At 41.3% G+C, this 21211-nt stretch overlaps 1 protein-coding gene across 4 annotated transcripts in view; it reads left to right on the forward strand.

The window, feature by feature from the left end:
• Window positions 1-21211, forward strand: part of ATP13A4 (ATPase 13A4) — a 51223-nt gene that overhangs the window by 2511 nt on the left and 27501 nt on the right. For 3 of the 4 annotated variants that reach the window (XM_040613120.1, XM_040613117.1, XM_040613119.1), the window contains exons 3-13: window positions 718-825; window positions 8814-8987; window positions 11502-11639; window positions 13865-13935; window positions 14027-14107; window positions 14975-15044; window positions 15848-15982; window positions 16403-16475; window positions 17122-17253; window positions 18649-18819; window positions 19238-19395. In XM_040613120.1, coding sequence (XP_040469054.1) covers window positions 739-825; window positions 8814-8987; window positions 11502-11639; window positions 13865-13935; window positions 14027-14107; window positions 14975-15044; window positions 15848-15982; window positions 16403-16475; window positions 17122-17253; window positions 18649-18819; window positions 19238-19395 — 1290 coding nt within the window. In that variant the 5' untranslated portion in view covers window positions 718-738. Of the gene's footprint in view, window positions 1-717; window positions 987-8813; window positions 8988-11501; window positions 11640-13864; window positions 13936-14026; window positions 14108-14974; window positions 15045-15847; window positions 15983-16402; window positions 16476-17121; window positions 17254-18648; window positions 18820-19237; window positions 19396-21211 lie in introns of those variants that run through there. The other variant, XM_040613118.1, reaches the window with a different exon arrangement.

Genomic DNA, 21211 nt, shown 5'->3' on the forward strand with positions numbered 1-21211 from the left:
TAAAATATTTGGTGTGTAACTTAAAAGTAGTGAAGGACAAGGAAATAATAATGAGAATGAGAGTGAATCACAAGACTAATACACAAATGCAGCCCAACAATAGAAAAAAAAAAGGAGGTTATAAAACCCTCAGTGCTCTTTTTGTGCCAGCTTCCTTTTGACACCTGATTTGGAGGTCAGAGACATTTGTATCCAGCTCACTAACATCAGCAACGAATTCCAGTTTCCCCTCAGGAGTAAATAAATAACCTCAATGATATTCTCCAAAGCTATATAGTAAGGTCAGAAGACATTCTGTGATGAGATTCTTAATAATGAATTACAGATCCTACATGGCTGCATCCTGACACATATTATGTGTGCATAAATTCACCTGCACAAACTGAGGCCCTTGTTTAACATGCCAGAGTTTGAATTTTTCTTCAAAGCATATGTGGGGATCACAGCTGGGCACTTAGTTCAGGCTGGTTACTAAGAGGGTTAACAACAGCAACGCCTATTTTCCTTCTCATTTGGACACACTCCTGGTTTCCAGTGATTCGGTAATCTCTCAAAGAAAAATATTCCCCTCTTGCCCTCCCCTGAAAGTTGCATGACAACAGTGCTTGATTGCACCTATCAGTTATGACTCAGAGTCATATTGTGGCAAACACTTGTGAGATCTAAATTTTTCTTTCTTGCCGTGTCTTTGAGTGAATTTTGCATGTTCCCTTGCAGTCGCAAAAATCCGACAACAGAATGAAGGGAGGAGGGATGACTGTTACCTGCTACCCCACAGAGAGGGAGGAGCTCCATTCTTCAAACATCAGCAGAGTTATAAGGAAGGTGTGTACTTAGAGCACTCCCTCAGTGTGGAAGTTCAAGCACACAATGCTGAAGACCTGTCCTGAGGGTGCTCTAGGAAGTCTCCAGAGGGTCATTTCATGGGGGAAAATCCTGCCAAGAACCATTATGCACAGCTTAACCAGGGAGAAGAAAATGAGATGGTGAGTCCTATCTCTGTCTAGGTCTTTCTCAACTTGGAGCACCAGATGGCACGTGTTGTGCAGTGGTATACTACAGTCTGTAATTTAGTTATAGGTGATGGGGGTGTTCTCATAGCAGAAACATACAGTTAGAAAGGGATATATTTTTTTTAGCAGAAAGAAAATAAGGTTGTATGTGTCCACTAGATCTAATTAATTTTCTACTCCAACGAGGTATGGCTTGACAAATTATTGTTGTGGCATTATAAATTTAGGTGGAGGTGGTCTTTTATGAACTTGAGGGATGGGCTGGAGCAGTGTTCATAACCATTTGATGGCTGAATCTTTAGGGTAAGCTCCAGTTAGATGAGGGTTGGGAACCTTGGCTTTCTCTGGAACCTAAAAGCATGTGTTATGTTTGCATAAATTATTAGCAAGTGCAGTCTGTTGAATTGCTCACACTATTCCAACCTAAGTGCCTGTGTAAAGCTGGATTTCTAAGTACAGAACTACCATATTTCTTTCCAGAATTTTCCAGTGAGGAGTATGTTCACGTGCATTCTGTAACATGTGGAAATAAGTCCTATGTTTACACTAGGTACCTGATTTACTGCCTGGCACTTCTCTTTAATACTAAGCACAGTGCACAATTGTAATAAATTCAGTGCTGCTTAGCTGCTTTGGCATTGCTGCATGTTACAGGTCAGCTGTTAGTCACATATGCATTCTGTCCATCTAACGGATTCTGCTGGAGATGTCAGACCCACGGTGCAGCTGTACAGCAACAGTTCTCATGCATGGCTGATAAATGCAGTGCTTCTCAAATTTCCCATGCTGCAGAGGCACTGTAGCTCTGCTGTGAGTGCCTGTAGGGTTTTTGGGTGTACAACAGCCCCAGCAAAGCTAGTGGAACACTCACTCACAGGCTGACATGACCGTTCACTTCCAGAAATCCTGGAGAAATCTTCAAAATTACTGAGAATTCTGTTTTAGTGAAAAAGAGACCATGTCATGGAAAAATACAGACATTTGGTATCCCTAGATACAAATGTAGATTTTCAGTCAGCTCTCTGCTCTCTCCTCTGGAGGGGAGATGTCATATTTTGCGTAACGCAAACCTGGGTAATCTGGGATGTGCTGGAGAATGCGGTACACAGTCACCCAGCAGCATGAACTGAGAGCTGCAGGAAGTGCAAGGCACTGGCTCTGAGGGTGGGGACTAATTAGCGCAGTGCAATGCAGAACCCAACTGGCTCTGCTGCCGAGTTACTAAACCTGCTCGCAACACCCGCTTCTGGCTCTAGCCCTGGTGCTGATGTGCCACTGCTCCCCAGCTCCAAACGGCTGCTGGTTTTATCTGTGCTCCACCCTGCCCCTGTCCTTCTAGGACCATAAACACCCCGTCATTCTCTTGCCACTGCTGGCACTGTCACTAGCAATGCCAGAATTAAGCCTGAGCTAATTAGGTTTAACTAGCCTGTCTGGTGCTGTGTGGAGCCACAGTACTGTACCCTGCGTGTCCAATTCCAGCTGTGCACTGCTGTGACACCCAAACTGTGCTTGCTTGGAGCCAGCTATCCCAGTAATGTTCTTGTTTCTCACCAGTATCATACTGAGCACATGCTGTAAGTCTGGTGCTTGGGGATCTGCACTGTGAATCTGAGGTTTTCCATGCTCGGTTGGTGTGTGCGCAGTGTTGGGTCAATCTGCACTGTGAATCCAGGGTGTCTGGCAGTTGCCATGCTCTCTGTGCCTGCAGTGAGCACGAGCAGGGCTCATTCACCTGGGATTCCCAAATTAAAATAATAGAAAAAAGAATGATAAAGCAGTTGAGTAGTAGGTGCAACTAAAACAATAGCCAAATTGTGCTAGATTTGGCAGGTATGTATGTGTCCTTCTTACATATGTGTAAGAGAGAGAAAAAAAGTTCTGAGTATAAGGGGTGAAAATACCTGTGAGGGTGTCTGAGGTACTGTAAGAGGATGAGGAAAAACCCACTATGTGTATAGAAAGAGAGAACAGCTAGTGTGGGAATTTGTGTGAAAGAGAACAAGAAAGTAATATGTAGGTGAGAGAAACTGTGAAGAAAGAGACAAAGAAGGCTGTGTTTAAGCAGAAGAGAGAAGGAGGGTACATGGAGTATAAGAGAATTATGTACAGACATTATTTCTTTGTTAACATGATGTATTTTAAATTATTGGCATCTGCAGCAAGTGGCACTAGCACATAACGTCTCAGTGACCCTGCAACATTTTTTTAAAATTCTAAGTCATGAAAAATATTCTTCAACATTATTTTTAACAGTGAGTTTAATCCATCTGAACCAAATTATTAACAAGCAGTTCTTGACTCCTCAAACACAATCATGTCCCTTGGTGTATATCCCTTGGTGTAATAGCATAACAGCTGACAGTGCTGCAGGTGTCAATTCTTCCAGAGTAAATAGTTCAAGTAATTTTGAAAGCATGCAAATAGTTCAGTTGGACTCTGGACATACAATGCTTTCCTGTGTTGAACTAGCTGTCCATTTTGCTAAGGAAAGTTGAGGAGCTGTAATGAGAAGAAATACAAAGTTTTCTTCAGTATTTCCATTTCTTGGTACACCTGAGATGCTAGATAGTCCTATATTTAAGAATAATCACTCTGACTTAGGAAATCTACCCTATAAATCCTTGTGTACATCTTTGGGATTACTTTATGTAGCTGGAGCACATTTCCTTGAATGAGAGTTCACTCATCTGATACCCAGCTAAAACTTAGCAATGTATATTCAGAGCATGGGATAATCTCTCTTTCTCTCTTCATAACCATTTGTGGTACTGCAAAGGTCTCAGTAGTGTGAGAGCACTCTGGACACAGCAGCTTGCCTCAGAGAGGTCTAATAGGTATGCTAATAGGAAGGGATTTATTTTAGGAATTAGCTTGCCTTCCGCCCTGCTCCCCTTCCTTCAGAAAGATCCGATTGAAGATGTTTTTGAGAAGAAGTTATTGTTGATGAGATGGGAAGAGGGAGATAAAACACAGCTTTATGTTCCCCGCCAATTTGATGCTCCTCTCTGTACAGCTCGGAACTAATCATTCCCTTTGCACAAAGTCTAAGGTGCAAAATATAAGTCTTGCTGTGCAAAAGGTTGTGATAGACTTCAAGAGGCTGCTGCTTCAGGAAGGATTTGCCAGAAGCTTGTCTTAACTATGTGTTCCCCACTTGCTTATGTCTGAAGGAATGGGACAACTGTAGTTAGTCAGCTGGTCAACCCAGGTTTGCCACTGCATATGGCAACTGTCTGCTTCATTTAGGATGCCAAAATTCTGAAGGGAATATGATCCAGGAATTTTATATATTTTTAATTTGAAAAATGTAACTCTGAAAATTAAGATAGATTCTGAAAGGCGCAACCTCGTTCTTAATGGAACAGTAATGAATGTTACTACTGGCTTCAGAGGGAACAGAAAGAAACCTCTGATAAAGCAGGTTCTGGTTGGTAAGAATGAAATTCAGTTATTAAATTCCTTGTGAATCTTAACCAGTCTTTCAAGTCTAATCCTATTTTCTGTTGTTATAGCAACAGGTGGCTCGTAATAGGATACCCGGTGATTGGGTTGCCAGAAATATGACAGTTCACAGCCACTGTTTAGGCTCCTTGCTGGTAGCTACAGGCCTTTTTTTCACTGAAGAAAAGGGAGCCTGAACTTGTTTGGCTTTTGCATTTAAATTCTGCTCTGCGGATGACCTGGCAGTTACAGGTGATTTTCCTTTTAAACATAAGTAACAAGGACTTGCTGGACACTAAGTGGTAAGCCCTTGAGTACCGGCTTTGTATTATTGTAAAAGCAGCTAAGAACCTTTCTTGGAATAAGTATGCTTTCTGCCAGCTGAGCAAATCTGGCAGCTTTTTCTATCCAATAATCCATGGACCCTCCCTAGACCCTTTACTCACAAGTTAAACCAATTTGGTGTAGTCACTGTTCTGACTGTTGGGAGTCTCAAGAGAAAGGGGATGTTAATAGATGAAGAAACAAAGGTTTACGGTACACTACAATTTACTAAAAATTATTCTACAAAGATTAGGTGAGCCCTGCATATCAGACTCTTGTAGACAGTCCTACTTCCTGTGAGGTAATGAGAAGCCCTTTGGAGTCTTCCAGATAGCTAATCTTAGCTTTGTTTTCCACCATCAAGTCTGGTGCCCTCAAGAACCCAGGTTATTTGGCTGTGTAACATTGCATATGCCAAATGCACACACTGAGCCCTAAAAACCTGCTCACACAGTGGAAAAGTTGTCAAGGTGTGAATCTGTATTCATCAGACCCATCTTCAAAAGAAGCATGTCTTCATCAGCAGAGTGTCTTTGTGCAATGAAATACAACCCAGCAAAAGTTATTCTCTTTTCCTTAACAACATAAACCCAACCTGACAGACATGTTCTTACTGGTGACATCAACACCAGGATTTCTGCCAGCCCTGGAAGTATTGTTTGCCATAGTGGACATGCATTTGCTTGGAGATCTTTGTAGTATAGGCCTAGTGAATCCTGAGTAAGCTTGAAAAATTTCCAAACCCTAATTACTATAAGGCATTCACGTGGCTAAAAAAACCTGAGAAACCTGCATCATCTGTGTGCCTCTTCCCCCCTTCTTCATGCACATTATGGATACCTCTGTTGTGGGTCTAATATTCACCTTTTTTTTGGAGAAGATAATAGTTTTGAGAATTCTTCTGAAGAATTCCACTGTTGACCTATTTGACCAGTGAGAAGTGTTCGTACTAATACTGCTTCTGTTTCAACAAAGAGTTATTTATATACTAAATGCTTTTTATGAATGCAGCATTCATTGCTATAGTCCTTCCAGCTGAAGGCACAGGGTCAGGAAAAACACCCTAACCTAATGGAACATTTTATTCTGAAGCATTGAAATTCTGGCCCAGGGAACTTTGGCACAAGTCAGATTTGGAGCTTAGTCTTTTTCCCTGCCTAGATTTACTTCTGAATGATGTGGCCCAGGGAACCTGCTCCAGACATTTCCAAACCATGAGAAATGCTTTGCTATGGCTTTAGATTCTTGCATGGACATCCAGATACAAAAGAGCAGTTAACATCTGATGTTTGTTCCTTGTAGTTTTACTCCTTGTTCCAAGCAGTTTACTCCTTGTAGAGCTCCTAAACACCTATATTCAGAAATGTCAGATTCATCAAGACACAAACCAATGATCCTGAACCAACACCTGTGTTCATAGGGTAGAATGTGCACTGGGGCAGAACAGCTCAAGGGTATCTCTCTCTCTCTCTCTCTCTCTCTCTCTCTCTCTCAGGAAAGTCCCTTGTGAGAAGAAGCAAGGTCCAGCAGAAACATATTGGATGTCTTTAGAACATGGCCATTTTCCTCCAGCTGAGCTGTTTTGCTTGTCTTCCTCTCTAGTGGTTTTCAACATATGGAATATTGATGCATGCTTGGTTTTGGGAAGTGTCTTGAGATCTAAGGAATCAAATAATTTTTTGAAAGGAAACTTCTGAAAAAAAAGGCCTGGAAATATATGCAGGCATAGGGGGACTCATACATATTTTGATATATAGGTGCATCGTTTCCTAGGCAGAGAAGAACAGGGTCTGCCCTAGCTCTATGGTTATGTTGTCATATCAGGCTTGGGGAATTATTCATCATTTCAGTGGAGAACTCTGCCAACAGATGATAACAAATGACTGTCAATCATGTGCTGAGTGCCCACCTTCTCCTTTCTTAATTGCATTAACTACAGCCTTATTGACTTCTCAGACTTTGGGTGTAAGGCACAAAAGCTGGAAATTAAAGGAATGATTCACTGGCAGAAGCAAGGTGCACATGGCAGCAATCTCATTCTTCCCCACCCTGATATTCATGCCCATCCCAATTTGAAAATACTATTCCAGTTATTCCAGGTCCAGCCATTTACTGGAGGAAGTCTGAAGGCATGTTCTTTTAACAGTTCTTCCCTTAGGCATCTCTATCTCCTTGGGAGTTCCATTGCCTTGCTGACAAGCTGTAAAGTCTGGATCCAAGCAACTGGATCTTGCTAGTAAGCCATTGCTATGTACTATTTTGTAAGCTGGTGCTGACGCTAATTTTGGAACCTTTTTGTTAAGGATACAACTAGACAGAAGTGAATGGAGAGTGCTTTACCTATTTATAGGAGCATGTGAATATTAATAGCATGACTGCCACACCAACAACCTTCTAGCAATCTTGCCTATCTGCTGTCCTCCATGAACTTCCTTCTATCTGCTGCAGAGTTGCCTTATTCTCCTGGGTTGCTCAGAGATTATGGAAACCTTTGAAACCTTTGAAATGCTGAGTGTGTGCATCTCCAGGTGGTATAACCAGGTCCTGTGCAATGCAGGCCACTTACTTCCCTGTCCAGTTTACCATAATTTTTCCCCACAGTTGCCAATTTCTTCTCTTTAGAAACACCATGGAGATTACCTAGGAAGATAGAGTCTGTCTTTTGGAGAATGACATAGAGCAGGTAGGCCGAGGCAGCACGTGGAACCACTGGGTAGGGCCTGCGTTTCGCATAACAAGCAAAGACACCAGCACAGAACCAGGAATTATGCATTACTCATCCTTCCAATTACATCGCCTTTTCTTCTCACCTTATGAATGAGTCTTGCAATATCTGTGGCTACAGATATCTGATCTTCAGAAGCAGATTGCACAATTGCTGCAGATACACTAGGAAGAAGGAGATTGAGGAATCTTAACCCCTGTGTTAGCAAATTCTTCTGGTCACGCTATGTAATTGCAGTCATGCAATCTCCCATCTTAGATCAGGGCTGGGTCTCCTCTATAAAATCACTGTATACATTTCATTTCACCTTTACCAAGTCCCTGCTAGCCCTACTGAGAGGGAATTTTGCCATGGTACCAAGACCTGGCAGCTCTTAAACGGTAATGCTGACAGTCATCCCTTTGAAGTTTTGGGCAAGTCACCTTGCCTCACCATAACAATTTCCCCAGCTTTAAAATGGAATAATAATACCTACTCATACAGCTAGCATGAGTAGCTTCCTTTGGCCCTCTGAACATGTAAAGCATTCTGCAAGTGTTCATTAGTTGTTCTTACTAACAGTTGTTATTATTATTTTGGGATATTAGGACAATGGCACATTGGCAAGGTCCAAAATCTCCACACTGGAGCTATCACGGAAGATGGTAACAGCCCTATAAAGGCTGTGTCTGTTCTGAGTTGTGCCAACAGCTCCAGGTGGTGCAGTCACGCAGTGTCATCTGGCACTATGCACAGACACTAACGGAGTCTCTAAGGTGTAGGTGCATTAATGCAGGCTCACTACCATGGCAGGACAGCAGTAGCGGTTCTGGTTCTGAAGCAGGCACAGTCTCAGCTGCTGGAGTGGGTCTGCACCACTCTCCATCCCCTAGTGCAGACATACTCAAGTTCTTCAGCTGTCTCACCCAGGGACCTTAAAAAAACTGACCAGGCAAATCTGTGTTCCTGACTTGGGGCCTAAAGGTTAGGGCCTCTATATTTTGATACCATTCTAACTCATGGCGCACACCTAATAGTGTCTCATACTGAGTATCAGAACTACATACAACTATTTTAGGGGTTTGGTCGGACTATAGCAATCTAGTTTTGTGACAGTGGATGAAAAGTTCTGTGGAACATGCAAGATGTTTTTCTAGTCATGTTTAGGACATGTAAAGAAGCCAAATACAAGTTCTATGACTTGGTTTTTTCAGTGTACCATATCAAAAAGTGCCTATGGGAGACCAGTGGATGGTGGGAAAGTGTGGTATTTCAGGTGATTCTTTAAGAGAAATAATAATGATTTTTAACTTGTCTTTGCTGTACAGGAGATATTTGGCTACAAAACTCAAAGCAGCCGAAAGGCCTTGTGCATTGCTGGATACATCTTGTCCTGTGGGGCACTGCTGCTGCTGTTTTACTGGAAGCCAGAGTGGGATGTGTGGGCAAACTGCATCCGCTGCAGCCTGGAAGAAGCAGACATTGTTCTGCTTAGAACAACAGTAGGTGCCTACTTTAATCTTTAAAGTAGTCCCTAGTATGTAGTTAGTAGGAAGACTAATTAATTGGAAGGAATCCAGTTAGATGAAATCTCTTATATTGCTGATTTCCTGCAATAATATCTTATATTTACCATCATTGATCTAGAGAACTCTTAAGTATTCTACAGATTGTGTGTAAGACGATGACCGGAACGGAGGGTAACAGCTGATCAGACAAGCTGAAAGAAATTGGGGTGAAAACACCTGTAGTGTCTGTGGTTTCAAGACTGTGTTATTTGCTCTCAGTCCTTCATCCTCCACCATCCTGTGCATCCTATGTGGCAGATCTCAGCTCCAGATTCTAAAGTATCTGTTTGATTGTCAGTGTCCAGCAGATCCTTGGATGTTCCTGGTAAAGCTGCCCCTCTCCACCAAAGTTTAGCCAGTGGGCCAAACCAAAGATTTGTCTGGCTCTGTCCCCAGCAGCATCCAACAGTGCATGATGAGGGTACAGTATAAAGAAGAGGGCAAGCAGTCTAAGCTGCTTTTTTTGGCTGTATGTTTCCATTTTCCATCAGCCCTTCCCCATGTCCAGTAAGCCCACAATCCTGCAGTTAATGCTTTCAGAGCTGCTACATTTTGCTAGTAGTTTCCTAATGCAGTTTTCTGTTCAGAACTGTACTGAAGCACTGCAACATACACAAACCCTGATTTGATTTCATGGAAGCTACTGCAACGCTAAAAGAAGCAAACTGAGACTTGACTGAATCTCAGCTGAGCCTGAATACTTCAGGAACTGGTAGGGTTGGTTTACCTGCAGAAGTGCAATTTGTTCTGCTTCAAAGATTCCTGAACAGTGGCATTTGCAAAATGTGCAATTGCAAAATGGATCACTTGCTACCACTGTATTTGAGCTGCCTTCTTAAATGACCAGAGCAGCATGCAGTTAAAATCTTGGGTTTTGAAAATCACAGATCTGCCTGTTGAATATTTTATACTGAAACAATCTACATCCTAATAGGCTAGGCTGGGGGGATTTTTTTTTTTTTTTTACAAGCAGCATATTAGGTTTATTCTCCCTTTTTAATCTTCAGTTCTGTTTGCATTTTTAATTTACTATTCTTGTGTGTCATTTTAAATGGATTTGCCATGCCAAGCACTTTTCAAATAAATGAGTTTTTAAATCATCCTTTATGTAATTAAGCAAGAATTGAATCATATTGTACATTCTTGTTATCAGGAAGCTCCCTCAAAGTATGCTCTGGGCATTTGACAATTTCAGATTTCCATTGTGGTTGTTTGTATTAAAATGACAGTTTTGGTTTTTTTCCCTATATTCGATTATGTCAGTTCTCAAATGTAATGACTACTGCTAATGAGGATACAAGTAATCCCATCAGCTTGATCCTTGGAATTCTTTTCCTTCACATAAAACCTTCATTCATAAGTAATCATCATCTCTGCGATTGCAATATAAGAGCCTATTAACTCACTTTTGTTGCTGAATTTTGACTCACTTCAGTTCAAATAATAGGCACCTGTGTCATTCACTGTTGCAATCTGCATCCCAATGTCTACTAATTCTGAAATTTAAATTCTAGAGAAATAACACAAAATAAATGTTACTCTACTCAAAATAACAGTTTAAGAAGAAAAGTGCACAAATAAATAAGATATATAAACATTATTAAAGTTCTTTTTTGAACCCCTAAATTATTCAAAAGGACTCATATTTAGTACAGAACTTTTTTTTCTGTTGTCATTTTCAAATGAAGTTTAATAACTATGCTTTCAGAACCTGGCTGCCTGAGGTAATCAGCTTTTTCTGTCTGCCAATCTGCGCACACACTGAATGTAATATATATATAACTGACATAAGTCAGTCTCATGGTTGGCTTTAATGTATGTGATTCCGTGTGTGTGGGACTTAACACGAGGGTTCTTATTACAGTAGTTGCTCTAATCTCTAAGACTGTGCTACCAGCACTAGTTATCAGACAGTTCCAACATTGAACTTACTTTACAAAAAATAGCAAGATCATGCTGTTTGTGGCAAAAGCTTGTCTACGGTACCGTAAGGGAGGCTTAGTGCTAACACACTTGATCCAATGAAGTGTTAATACAGGAACGACTGTGAAAAGGTATTGGCACTAAACATCATTTTTGCAGTACAGTGCTATGTTCCTTTTGATCTTCCCTTTACAGCATGGTCACTGCATCTCAGATTGTCCTGTACTGTTTACCTGTCCTAGATCATGACCTGGGAGTTCACATTCCATCCTTATCAGCCAAGCACCAGACCTGCAGTCAGTGAATTATTTGCAGTACTCCAATTTGGAAAGGACCATGATTCCACCCCCATTCTGGTTATTTATAGATCAGTCACAGGTGCTGGGCAGCCCCTGTTGGTTAGTTCTTTAAAAAAGCTGGAGCAGTGCTCTAGAAAGGCCTACTGTAATCATTTACTTCAAGGTGATGGTGAGTTTGGTCTGATTTTGAGGGATATTGTGACACTTCTCTTTTATATTCATTTAGGATGAATTTCGGGTTTATTCTCGTAAGACTGTGACATGGATCTCTGTGTCTGCACTTATCAGAAGTAGATCAGATTATCCAGCCACTGCTGGGGAAGACTCAATCTTCAGCAAAGCCATAATGAAGCCAAGTTTGCAAGTAAGTATTCCCTGCAGCACTTGGGAGATGATAGCAAATCTCAGCCACACTTCATGAAGTGAAAGTGAGCTGTGAAGCATACCCAGCTAAGAAACTTGCAGCTTGATGAACACATTAAGCTGTGGAAAAGCTGTGGAAAAACAAGCTAGAGATTTTGGAGAACTGTACTCATCTCTGCAAAACCCCTCTTTTACTCTGAGTGGGTTATGAAAAAAGAATCCTCACTACTCCTGAGAGGAGACCTACATTTTGAGTAGGAGAGCTTCAAGACACTGAGGTTAGCAGTGAAGAATTGGAGTTCCAACTAAAAAAATTATTCCTGGAAAAGGAATCAACGAATTTAGGGGTGACTCTGTGTGTGACAGGAAACTGTGAGGAACTGAACATAACAGCTTCCATAATAACATGAAAACAGGGGTGAATGCAGCTGAAGGGGAATAGAACAGAAAAGTGCCTAGGCAGAGCTGCACAAGTATTTCCAGAAATGTTTCATCAAGGAGGGTCTGAAACGCATTTTGCTTTCTTGCCTTTGTATTCACCAATTTGTACTTTGCTGAAGTCAGGTCTTGCAACGTTGACTGTTCCTGCAGAGATGTATCCTTATCTCTGCCAGTTCCATAGCTTTAAGATCCCAGTGAGGCACTGGGAAGAAGGCAGACGATTAATTGATCCAAGCAGATCACAGGGTCCCTCATGAGTTGAGTAAATATAATTATCCATAATTATCCTCATATGTCTTGATTAGCATTACATGTTAAATTGGTGTGAACAATAGGAATGCAAGGGTGCGTTTGCTAATATCTGGCTCTTGGTTATAGATACTAGATCACTGCACTGGGGAACCCATAAAAGAGCTATTTCCCCTTCCACAAAATAGATTTCTAACTTGTTAGCATTTATTTTTATATCTACAGAAATTTTAGTAAGATATTTTCATTATAAACCTAACTTTAGCTGAGCAAAGCTGTTGCTGTTACTGCTGTTTTGTGTGGGCATATATTAACGTACATAAGAAAGTTTAGTGCCAGCTAGTTTAATCAACTGGCACAGTATGAAAGTGAAGACTGGTTTGTAACATTCTTCAGAGGATTGAATTAGTAACATAAAAGAGCCCAATGCAGCCTCAAATAATAGGCCCTTTGAACACCACTTTCATATCAATCAAAACATCTAGATAGAAAATAACAGATTGCAAAGCACCAAAGAGCAAACAGTTTAATCCTTCACTAGCAATTCAAAAGCCTCTACTTATAAATCAATTATAAAACCTTTTTGCCATTTAAGCTACCTAAGTACACAGAGTAGTGCCCAAGAGCTGTCCAAGGATCTGTTTCAGCAGTGAGTTGAGCCCCTCGTTTCCCACTACAGTTTTTAGCACTGTAAATATTGCAGCTCCTCCTATTGCATGAAATCCTAACTGCAGACCTCTTGTTAGGTTAATGACTGTGGTTATAGCTTCATTTTGAGTCAGCGTATGAGTTCAGTATAGATTACATTGGCCTATAATAATGCTTATTGCATTGGGTAGGGAGAATCCCCTAGAGCTGATTTCTTTATTACTTATGTGTATAGGTGTATAGCTTTGCCTTCCTCCAGCTGATATGAAGTGCCATTATCTCTAATAGGCATTGTTATTGTTGTGCAGGACCGGACAGACTCCTTTTGCAAGTTACAAATGGCAGTGTGTGTTCCTAATGGATAACTGCTCTGCAAGGGCTTAGCATTAGCAGTGACTCAGGAAGTATCCTGGGATGGCCTTTCTTGTCTGTTGGCGTATCCGTTCAGCTGAAGGACTTGCCATTGTGCCTAAAAACTGCCCAGAGCTCTCTACTTTCCTCAAAGCCAGACAGAAGACAAGGGAGTTATCGACTGGAGATGAGCTTTGGCAACTGCCTGTGCACCCAACACTGCATTAGTGATCTCTTCCCTTCATTCTGTGAGAGTGAAGACTGTATTCTTTGCTTCACAAAACAGGGAGAGAAGAATGCTGCTTTGTGCTTACTTGACCTAAAGCTCTGTAAAGCTTGCTCGAATCTGGACTGAGGTGGGGATCCCACTCTATAACATAACTAGGGAGTTAGTATATGCAATCCTGTCTTCTCTCCCTCCCTGCTCCCATATAATTTGCTCTGTGTGTGCTTGACCCCAGTGAGGATGCCTAGCTGAGATCTGTGAGCAAGCCTGGGAGTATTTTTGTTTGCTGTGTTGCATATTTTGTTTTGCAGGTGAAAAGTATCCAAGTACAAAAAATCCGCTATGTTTGGAATATCTGTGCAAAACACTTCCAGAAAGTTGGGTGAGTTCAATGCCCTGGTTCAAAAGTCTCTGAGGAAGTCAAGCTTCTTTGTGAATAAAGTCCTAAGGAAAACACTCCCTTTATATTTTAGAGCCCTAGAAGACCACTACACTTGCTCAGCTATACATGCCAAATTTGGTTCTGGTCTCACCTGCAATGAACAGTACGTCAGGTACGCATTGTAAAACAGAAGTACTCAACTTAGAGATTTCAAGGAGATGTAAATTCACTGCTGTTGGTGCACCTTCCTTTGAGTTTCTTGTATATCCATTAATACGTGCATAATTTTAGATGAAATGGCCATGCATGAAAAATCGAATGAAAAGGGCTAGAGGATATTGTCCTTGTCAGAGTTTTAGAAATGGCTGAGTATTCATCACTGTTATTTTTCTCAATCAGGAAATAACTATGTCCTGTAGCTAACTCTAAGCAGTTCTTGTTTGGAATAAGAGAAAGTCTACGAGAGGCAGTGCAGCTAAGTTGTGTGTGTGCACTTCTTCAATAGGGCTCCGTTAATTGTATTGAACTTCTACAATTAGTTCTGGTAATTGAATTCATTCTTACAAACTACTGTATCATTAGACAATTTACAGAATAGGTATTCCTGAAACTGCTAAATAAAGAAATTATCTTCTGTTGATTGAATGCTGCAAAACCAGCTCCTGACCTTAACTCTTGTTTAATCTTACATTCAAATCACCCTTAACTTTATCCAAAATTATTTGGGTTTAGATAATTTAGTTTTAGGTGCAGAATTCCTTTGTTTATGGTGCTGCAAAGGAATTTTTGCATGATGGCAACATTTGCCCAAAAGGCTGTGTTATATCTCTTGTCCCTTTAAGTAGATTTCACTGGTACAGTCACCTTTTCTGATGTAAGCACAGTAGGGGCATTTAATTTTATATCTTTTTCTTGGAGAAAGACACAGCCTTTACACTGGGATTGATACAAGCTCTCAGGACTATTGAAAGCTGCGCTTCTTGAATGCGCTACGTTGTCTCTATTTTATCTGTAAGTGATGTATCTTTATCCCATACAGGAGAGTTATATGTGGGCCAAACACTATTGATGTTCCAGTGATCCCTGTTTGGAAACTACTCGTCAAAGAGGTTAAGCATTTCTGTTGCTTTTTTGTAGGCTACCTGAGGAGGTAGAGTGTGCATATAGAATATAATGAATTCTGTATCTGAATTAGGTTCCCAGTATGTACTCATCAAGCACACTCCTGTTTAAAATCCTGTGTAAAGCTGTTCCATGAAATCACCATAAATTCATTTATTCTCCATTGTTCCTTATCCTCCTTCCCCATGCCTGTAAGGCTTCTTGGTATTTGTATGTATCTGTATCCTGGGAGCACGTTCTGTTGGCCTTACAAAGGTCAGTGCATCTTTACAAGCTGCATTGGAAATCAAACCTTCTGGGCAAAGGCTGCCTCTTAATCAGCAGAGATTAAGTGAACAGCGGTAGCTGGTATATGCCTGCAGCTGTGGAGAGATCCAATGAGCTCATCACTGGCCACAGCACCACGTAAAGCACTAGTGTCTTTTTCAGACAGGAACTGGCTATATGTGGCCTAAACAGAGTGTTCGTGACGTGCCTATGGTATGTGAGCTCCATCCTCACAGCACAACCTGCTCTTCTCTCACTTTTGTTACATTTTTTGTTAAGAAGCAAACAAAACATTCACATTCCAAATAACATCCCATTGGTCCAGATTATTTGGCCGTTCTGTCAGATGGAGTTGGTCCAATCTGACTACACTGAAGCCAGTGCTAATGAAATTAGAAAGGGGATCAGAAACACAACACTTAATAGCTTTTATTCCAACCCATTTCTAACAGGATGGACTGGCTGGGTATACCAAGCCATCTAAATGTGGCCAGGTCTTGAGTATTGCTCTCTCTCCAAACAGGTCTTAAATCCATTTTACGTGTTCCAGCTGTTCAGTGTGTGTCTGTGGTTTGCTGAAGATTACATGGAGTATGCCACTGCCATCATAATCATGTCTCTCCTCTCAATTTTTTTGACTGTATATGATCTTAGACAGGTGAGACACCTTACCTTTTTCCACAAGGAGGGTTTATTTCTAATATCTGGGAAAGGCTAGGATGTTACAACATGCACACATACAGTTCTATGAGAGTTACTCAGAGGTTTAGTCTCGTGACATTGTGTAGTAGCAGGTGCAATGGCCTGACCTCCTAGTCATCATAATCTCTGTGTGGTTCTTTACCCAGACCCTCCCTTCCCCATTCCAGTGCTGCACTCTGTAACCTTTTGTTACACGTTCTCCATAGTTAGCGTGGGGAATTTCTTTCTCTATATGATTGTACAGTTCTGTCAGGGCCAGACCCCAGTTTATGGGACTCTCATAACCACAAATAACAAAAGGGAATAATTGTTAGTGGATGAATTACATCATGTAAGTAAGATGTAACACTTTTGTGTGTTCTCCTTTAATTTATAGCAATCGGTTAAACTGCACAGACTGGTTGAGTCTCATAACAACATCATGGTCACTGTCTGCAGAAATAAGGAAGGTGACTCCTGTACACTTCTTTCTTCAATGTGTTTAATTTCTATAGCAATTTATATCAAATCCAAGAATGTATAGTATTAAATCCCTTCTAGAGCAGTTTCCTGTTCTGCCTGTCAGCTCAATTAACTAGCTTCTGCATATTGGGTTAATTTGACCTAGAAGTATGTTATGTCACATCAGTCGTATTCATAACTGAGCGCAGCCTTAGCAAAAAATGATCAGGAAAACCATGTCCATTTTCTTAAAGTGGTGCTGACAAAGCCAGCCACGTAGCCAGTAAATGGCTATGAGTCCACCTAATTGCTCCATGCAAAGTCTGTTCATTGCCATGGTATTTAGAACACAATCCAAAAAGATGGTGTCAAACTAAGAAATGTAGGTCCAAGCTTCTTCAGTTAAGTCTGCGCATCTCAACAATAACCATTGGTTGGGCTCCTGGGGAGATAAAAAGGAATTCTGCAGTTTTAACTGATGCCTAGGCTTTTCTAAGTATTGGAGTTTTTATTCTTAGGTCCTAATTGTGGTCCTTTGTTTATTAGCCATTATAAAGAAGTAACAATCTGTTCAGAAGGTAGTTCCTTCTATTTTTTCCTCTTACCACAGAGAAATATATGAAGCACAAAGTTTGTATTACATGTCACCTACAGGTTTCCAAGAGCTGGAATCACATCATCTTGTCCCTGGAGATATGCTGGTTTTGAAAGAGGGCAAAACCCTTTTGCCTTGTGATGCCATCCTGATCAGTGGGCAGTGCGTTGTAAATGAAAGCATGCTGACAGGTACAGTTCATCCCTTCCAAGTTTACCATCAAAAAATCATCACAACCCTATGGCTTCAGCCACTGACACAGTGTTATCATGATCATCCTTACTATGAGATAGTCCATAGTTAGCCTAGAAGGGGATTCTTTTGGATGCTCACTGCAATAAAGACTGGATTGCGGTTAGCCCCAGCTTATCTAAATAGACAAGATACACTTTCAGAAGGGCAGTCCATCCTTTTCTTCCTTTCTGGAGTGCAGAATTTAGGAAGGGATCATCTGATCAGAAAGAGTGAACAGTAGGGTGAACAGGAGAGGGGAAGAAGCAGTAGGTATGGAGCAAAGCTATTCCCACACAGGGCCCACAGTCTGCTCAGGCTGTAGGGGTTTCTCTCAATCACTGTGAATGTCTCATGACAGATCACTGCAACATCTCCAGCTTGCTGGAGTGTCTGTCTAGCCCTCCAGACACTTATCCCCTTGTTCATGTGATAGCAGTGGATGACATACCACGTGGGAGAGTTCACTGAAAAGTAGGATTTTTGTGCAGGGGATGTTTATAATTCTGTTTCATGTCTTCAAATTGGTCTCGGTCTGAATTGAACTAAACCCCACAGTTCTGAAATTTCAGGTAAATAATAAATTCCAGAACGTTCTTTCATTTAGAAAGCTTCAGCTGTCGGAAAATATTTCTTCTGCTTCACCTTAGTATCTGCTCTGACATAAATAGGATATTTGTCAGGTGTCAAGCTCTGAGCTGAAGACTTTCCTGTTTACTAGGAAGGGGAAATAGGGAATGCCATGTTTAATCTGCCTAAGGGAATAGTGTAGTGACCTGCATATGAGGCTCAAACTAGGTAAAAAACTTGTGGCCATCAAGTGGAGTCATGCAACACCAGTTCAGGTCTCTTTTCAAGTTTGTATATCTGCAAAAGAGTTTGGAGTCCTTAGACTACTTTCAGTTCTCTAAGCCAGGGGTCCTCAAACTACGGCCTGTGGGCCGGATACGGCCCCCCAGGGTCCTCAATCCGGCCCCTCATATTTACACAACCCCCCCTGCGCTACCCCCTGCCAGGGGTTTGGCGGGGGAGGGGGAACCAAGCAGCCACAGATGACTGCCTGCCACTTCATCCGCGTGCCGGCCCCCTGTTTAAAAAGTCTGAGGACCCCTGCTCTAAGCTGTTGTGCTGATGCAAAGGAGAGCTTTTCGGTCGCACAGTCTGTTTGCTTGCTAGGTTTCAAACTGTTATTCACTCTGAAGATGTCACAATATAGAAGTAACATTCTCTAAACTGGTTTCTCTAGTAAATACCTTTAACTTACCATCTAGATGTCTAGACACTGTACTTTAAAAGTCAGCAAACTGATTTTAAGGCGTACTGCAGTTTTCCTTATCTGAGCTAATTTTCTTTAGGGGAAAGTACTCCAGTAACAAAGACCCACTTACCCCAAGCTGATAACATCAAGCCCTGGAGAATGCATTGTGCAGAGGATTACAAAAAACATGTCCTCTTCTGTGGAACAGAGGTCATACAGACCAAGGCAGATGACAGAGGAGTAGTGAAAGCTGTGGTGCTACGGACTGGTCAGTCAACACCTCAGTTTGCTTTTCCTTTCATGCTTTTTCTTACTGGAACAGTCACATTAAGTTAAAGATGTTACTCCAAATTCACAACAGTCAAATGGAGGATTGATATCCTGGGTTGGGCTAACCTATTATGAATTGTTTCCAATTGCTTGGCATAACTTTTACAAAAACCACTAGCATGTGGTTGCAAACAAGCATTTTCCTTTCCTTCTGAGACATTGAAAAAATCCTCCTCCTTAAGACAGAAATAACTTTTTTCTATATCCTGCAGAGTAGGTCTCATACACTGGAATGAAAGATCTGGGCCTTCTTTCTTAAGTTACAGAAATTATGAGTAATTTTAAAGCCCTCGATTCTTTGTAGAGAACTTTTGGAAATGTTTTTCCCTTGGAATGATTTTATTTTGTCTTTCCAGGTTTTAATACAGCCAAAGGAGATCTTGTGAGGTCCATTCTCTACCCTAAACCCATGAACTTCAAGCTGTACAGAGATGCTCTCCGGTTCCTGATGTGCCTCATAGCATTTGCAGCAATTGGAATGATCTACACAGTGTGTGTATTTGCACTTAACGGGGTGAGTGGCTAAATGCAGGAGAAATGGTCACACCAAATTTCCAGAGACTTGAACCTTGAGTGATTTCATATACATTTACATATAAAAGTATGGTCCTTGTAACTCTTCTTTCTGCCTTACTATTTGAGGCCATTTTACAGTATAACTGAGTTTGTGACAGTATACAAGCTCTCGTACATTCAGTTCCAAGGTGCCAAAACCCACTGTTTCCCAATATATAGTGATTTCTTCTGAGGTTTTAGCAAATCCTATGCAAGCACTGCATGTCTCATCAGCAGCCTTCTGTATGCCAACTGCCTCTGTGTGTTGCCTGCCCTGTGCTTGCTAATACATGTATTTACCAATGCATGTAGTTAGCATAATGCTTTCTAGAGCTCTGAAAATGAGAGATCCAAGAGCTTAGCACTCTGCAAGTAGCTTTTACAGAGTTTTTATGGCACTTTCTGTACATTCCTAGAAAAATCACAAGTGTGTCATGGGTTAAACAGGACACAGACTGATGTGTCATTGTGAAAATGCAGCTTTCCAAAAACTTCAGTTTAGATCAAAGACCCATCCTGTCCACTGTCACTGAGAGTAACTGGTATCAAATACTTCCAGAAGCTGGTTAGGAAGTAGAGCAAATAGAACAATTCTTCCCTGGTATAGCCTTCTAATTTCTTGAAGAGAAAGGTTTAACAATTCAGTAAGCTGTCTTTTGTATCTACATCATCTAGCTATAATAGCCACTGAAAATCTCCCAGGGTGTGGTTCAACGTATTTCCGAATTCGTTTATGCCTTGGACTTGACAGCATCTGTGGCAATGATTCCCACAGTTTCATTATATACTGCACAAAAATATTCTTAAAGCTGCTGTCTGAATCACTGTAGATTTTTGTTTTAGAGGAGTAGCAAATAGCTGCTTTCTGTTTGGCATTTCCTCTACTATTTATGATTTAGAGATCATTGGGACACCTGTTCTGCCACCTTTTTTCTGTGTTAGAGCCCTGAACAGTACAGGTGTAAACAGAGATCCCTGAAATATACTGATGTTACAAAGAACTCCCCGTTTTCTTCTGTCCTTTTTTTTTTTTTTTCTCTTCTTCTCTTCATATAGTCATTTGGAGGGAGCAGGGAAAGGGCATGGGTGGAAGGGAGATAACCTGCCCTTAATTATCACTCAGCTTAATATCCTTGAAAGCTTTTGGGAAGTAACTTTTTCAAAGCCAACTATCTTGAATCAGTTGAGTCACCCACATCTCCACTGATTTCCACCCCCCCCGCCCCAAGTTCTCCAGGAAATTTATGGGGTATTAATTCCCTCTGTGAAGACTGTGTTAGCTCTTCCTTAATGTGCCATATACATCAAAGATCAATTATTATGTATTAAAATCTTAATCAAGTTTCTCAATGTAGAACTAAGACTTACTGTATCAGGAAGCAGCAAGGGCCAACAGTTCCTTCAGACAGGCAAGCTAGGAGCTGAGGGTGACCAGAGCACAAGTGTCACTGACCAGGGCATAGCCACACAGTATCTGAACATGGTGGGGAGGGCTGGGTGCTGGTAACAGCCCATCAATAGTACCAGGCATGGCAAAGCAATAAATAATCCAGGCAGATCAGTCAGAAGCAGATAAGGAGAAGATACATCTAAACATAGCAACACAGGAGGCAGCGCTAGAGGAAGGTACACCTACAGCATGGCTCAGACAGGGATTGAAGGCCCAGGCCTGAGCTTAAATGGAGCACCTGAACCCATGAGCAGAGGGTGAGGGTGGAGATAAGGCTGGTGAGTGTAATTAAGGCCTATTAGTGCACATAAGGCCCTGCCATATT

This window comes from Falco naumanni, chromosome 13 (genome assembly GCF_017639655.2).
Source record: "Falco naumanni isolate bFalNau1 chromosome 13, bFalNau1.pat, whole genome shotgun sequence".
Taxonomy (NCBI): domain Eukaryota; kingdom Metazoa; phylum Chordata; class Aves; order Falconiformes; family Falconidae; genus Falco; species Falco naumanni.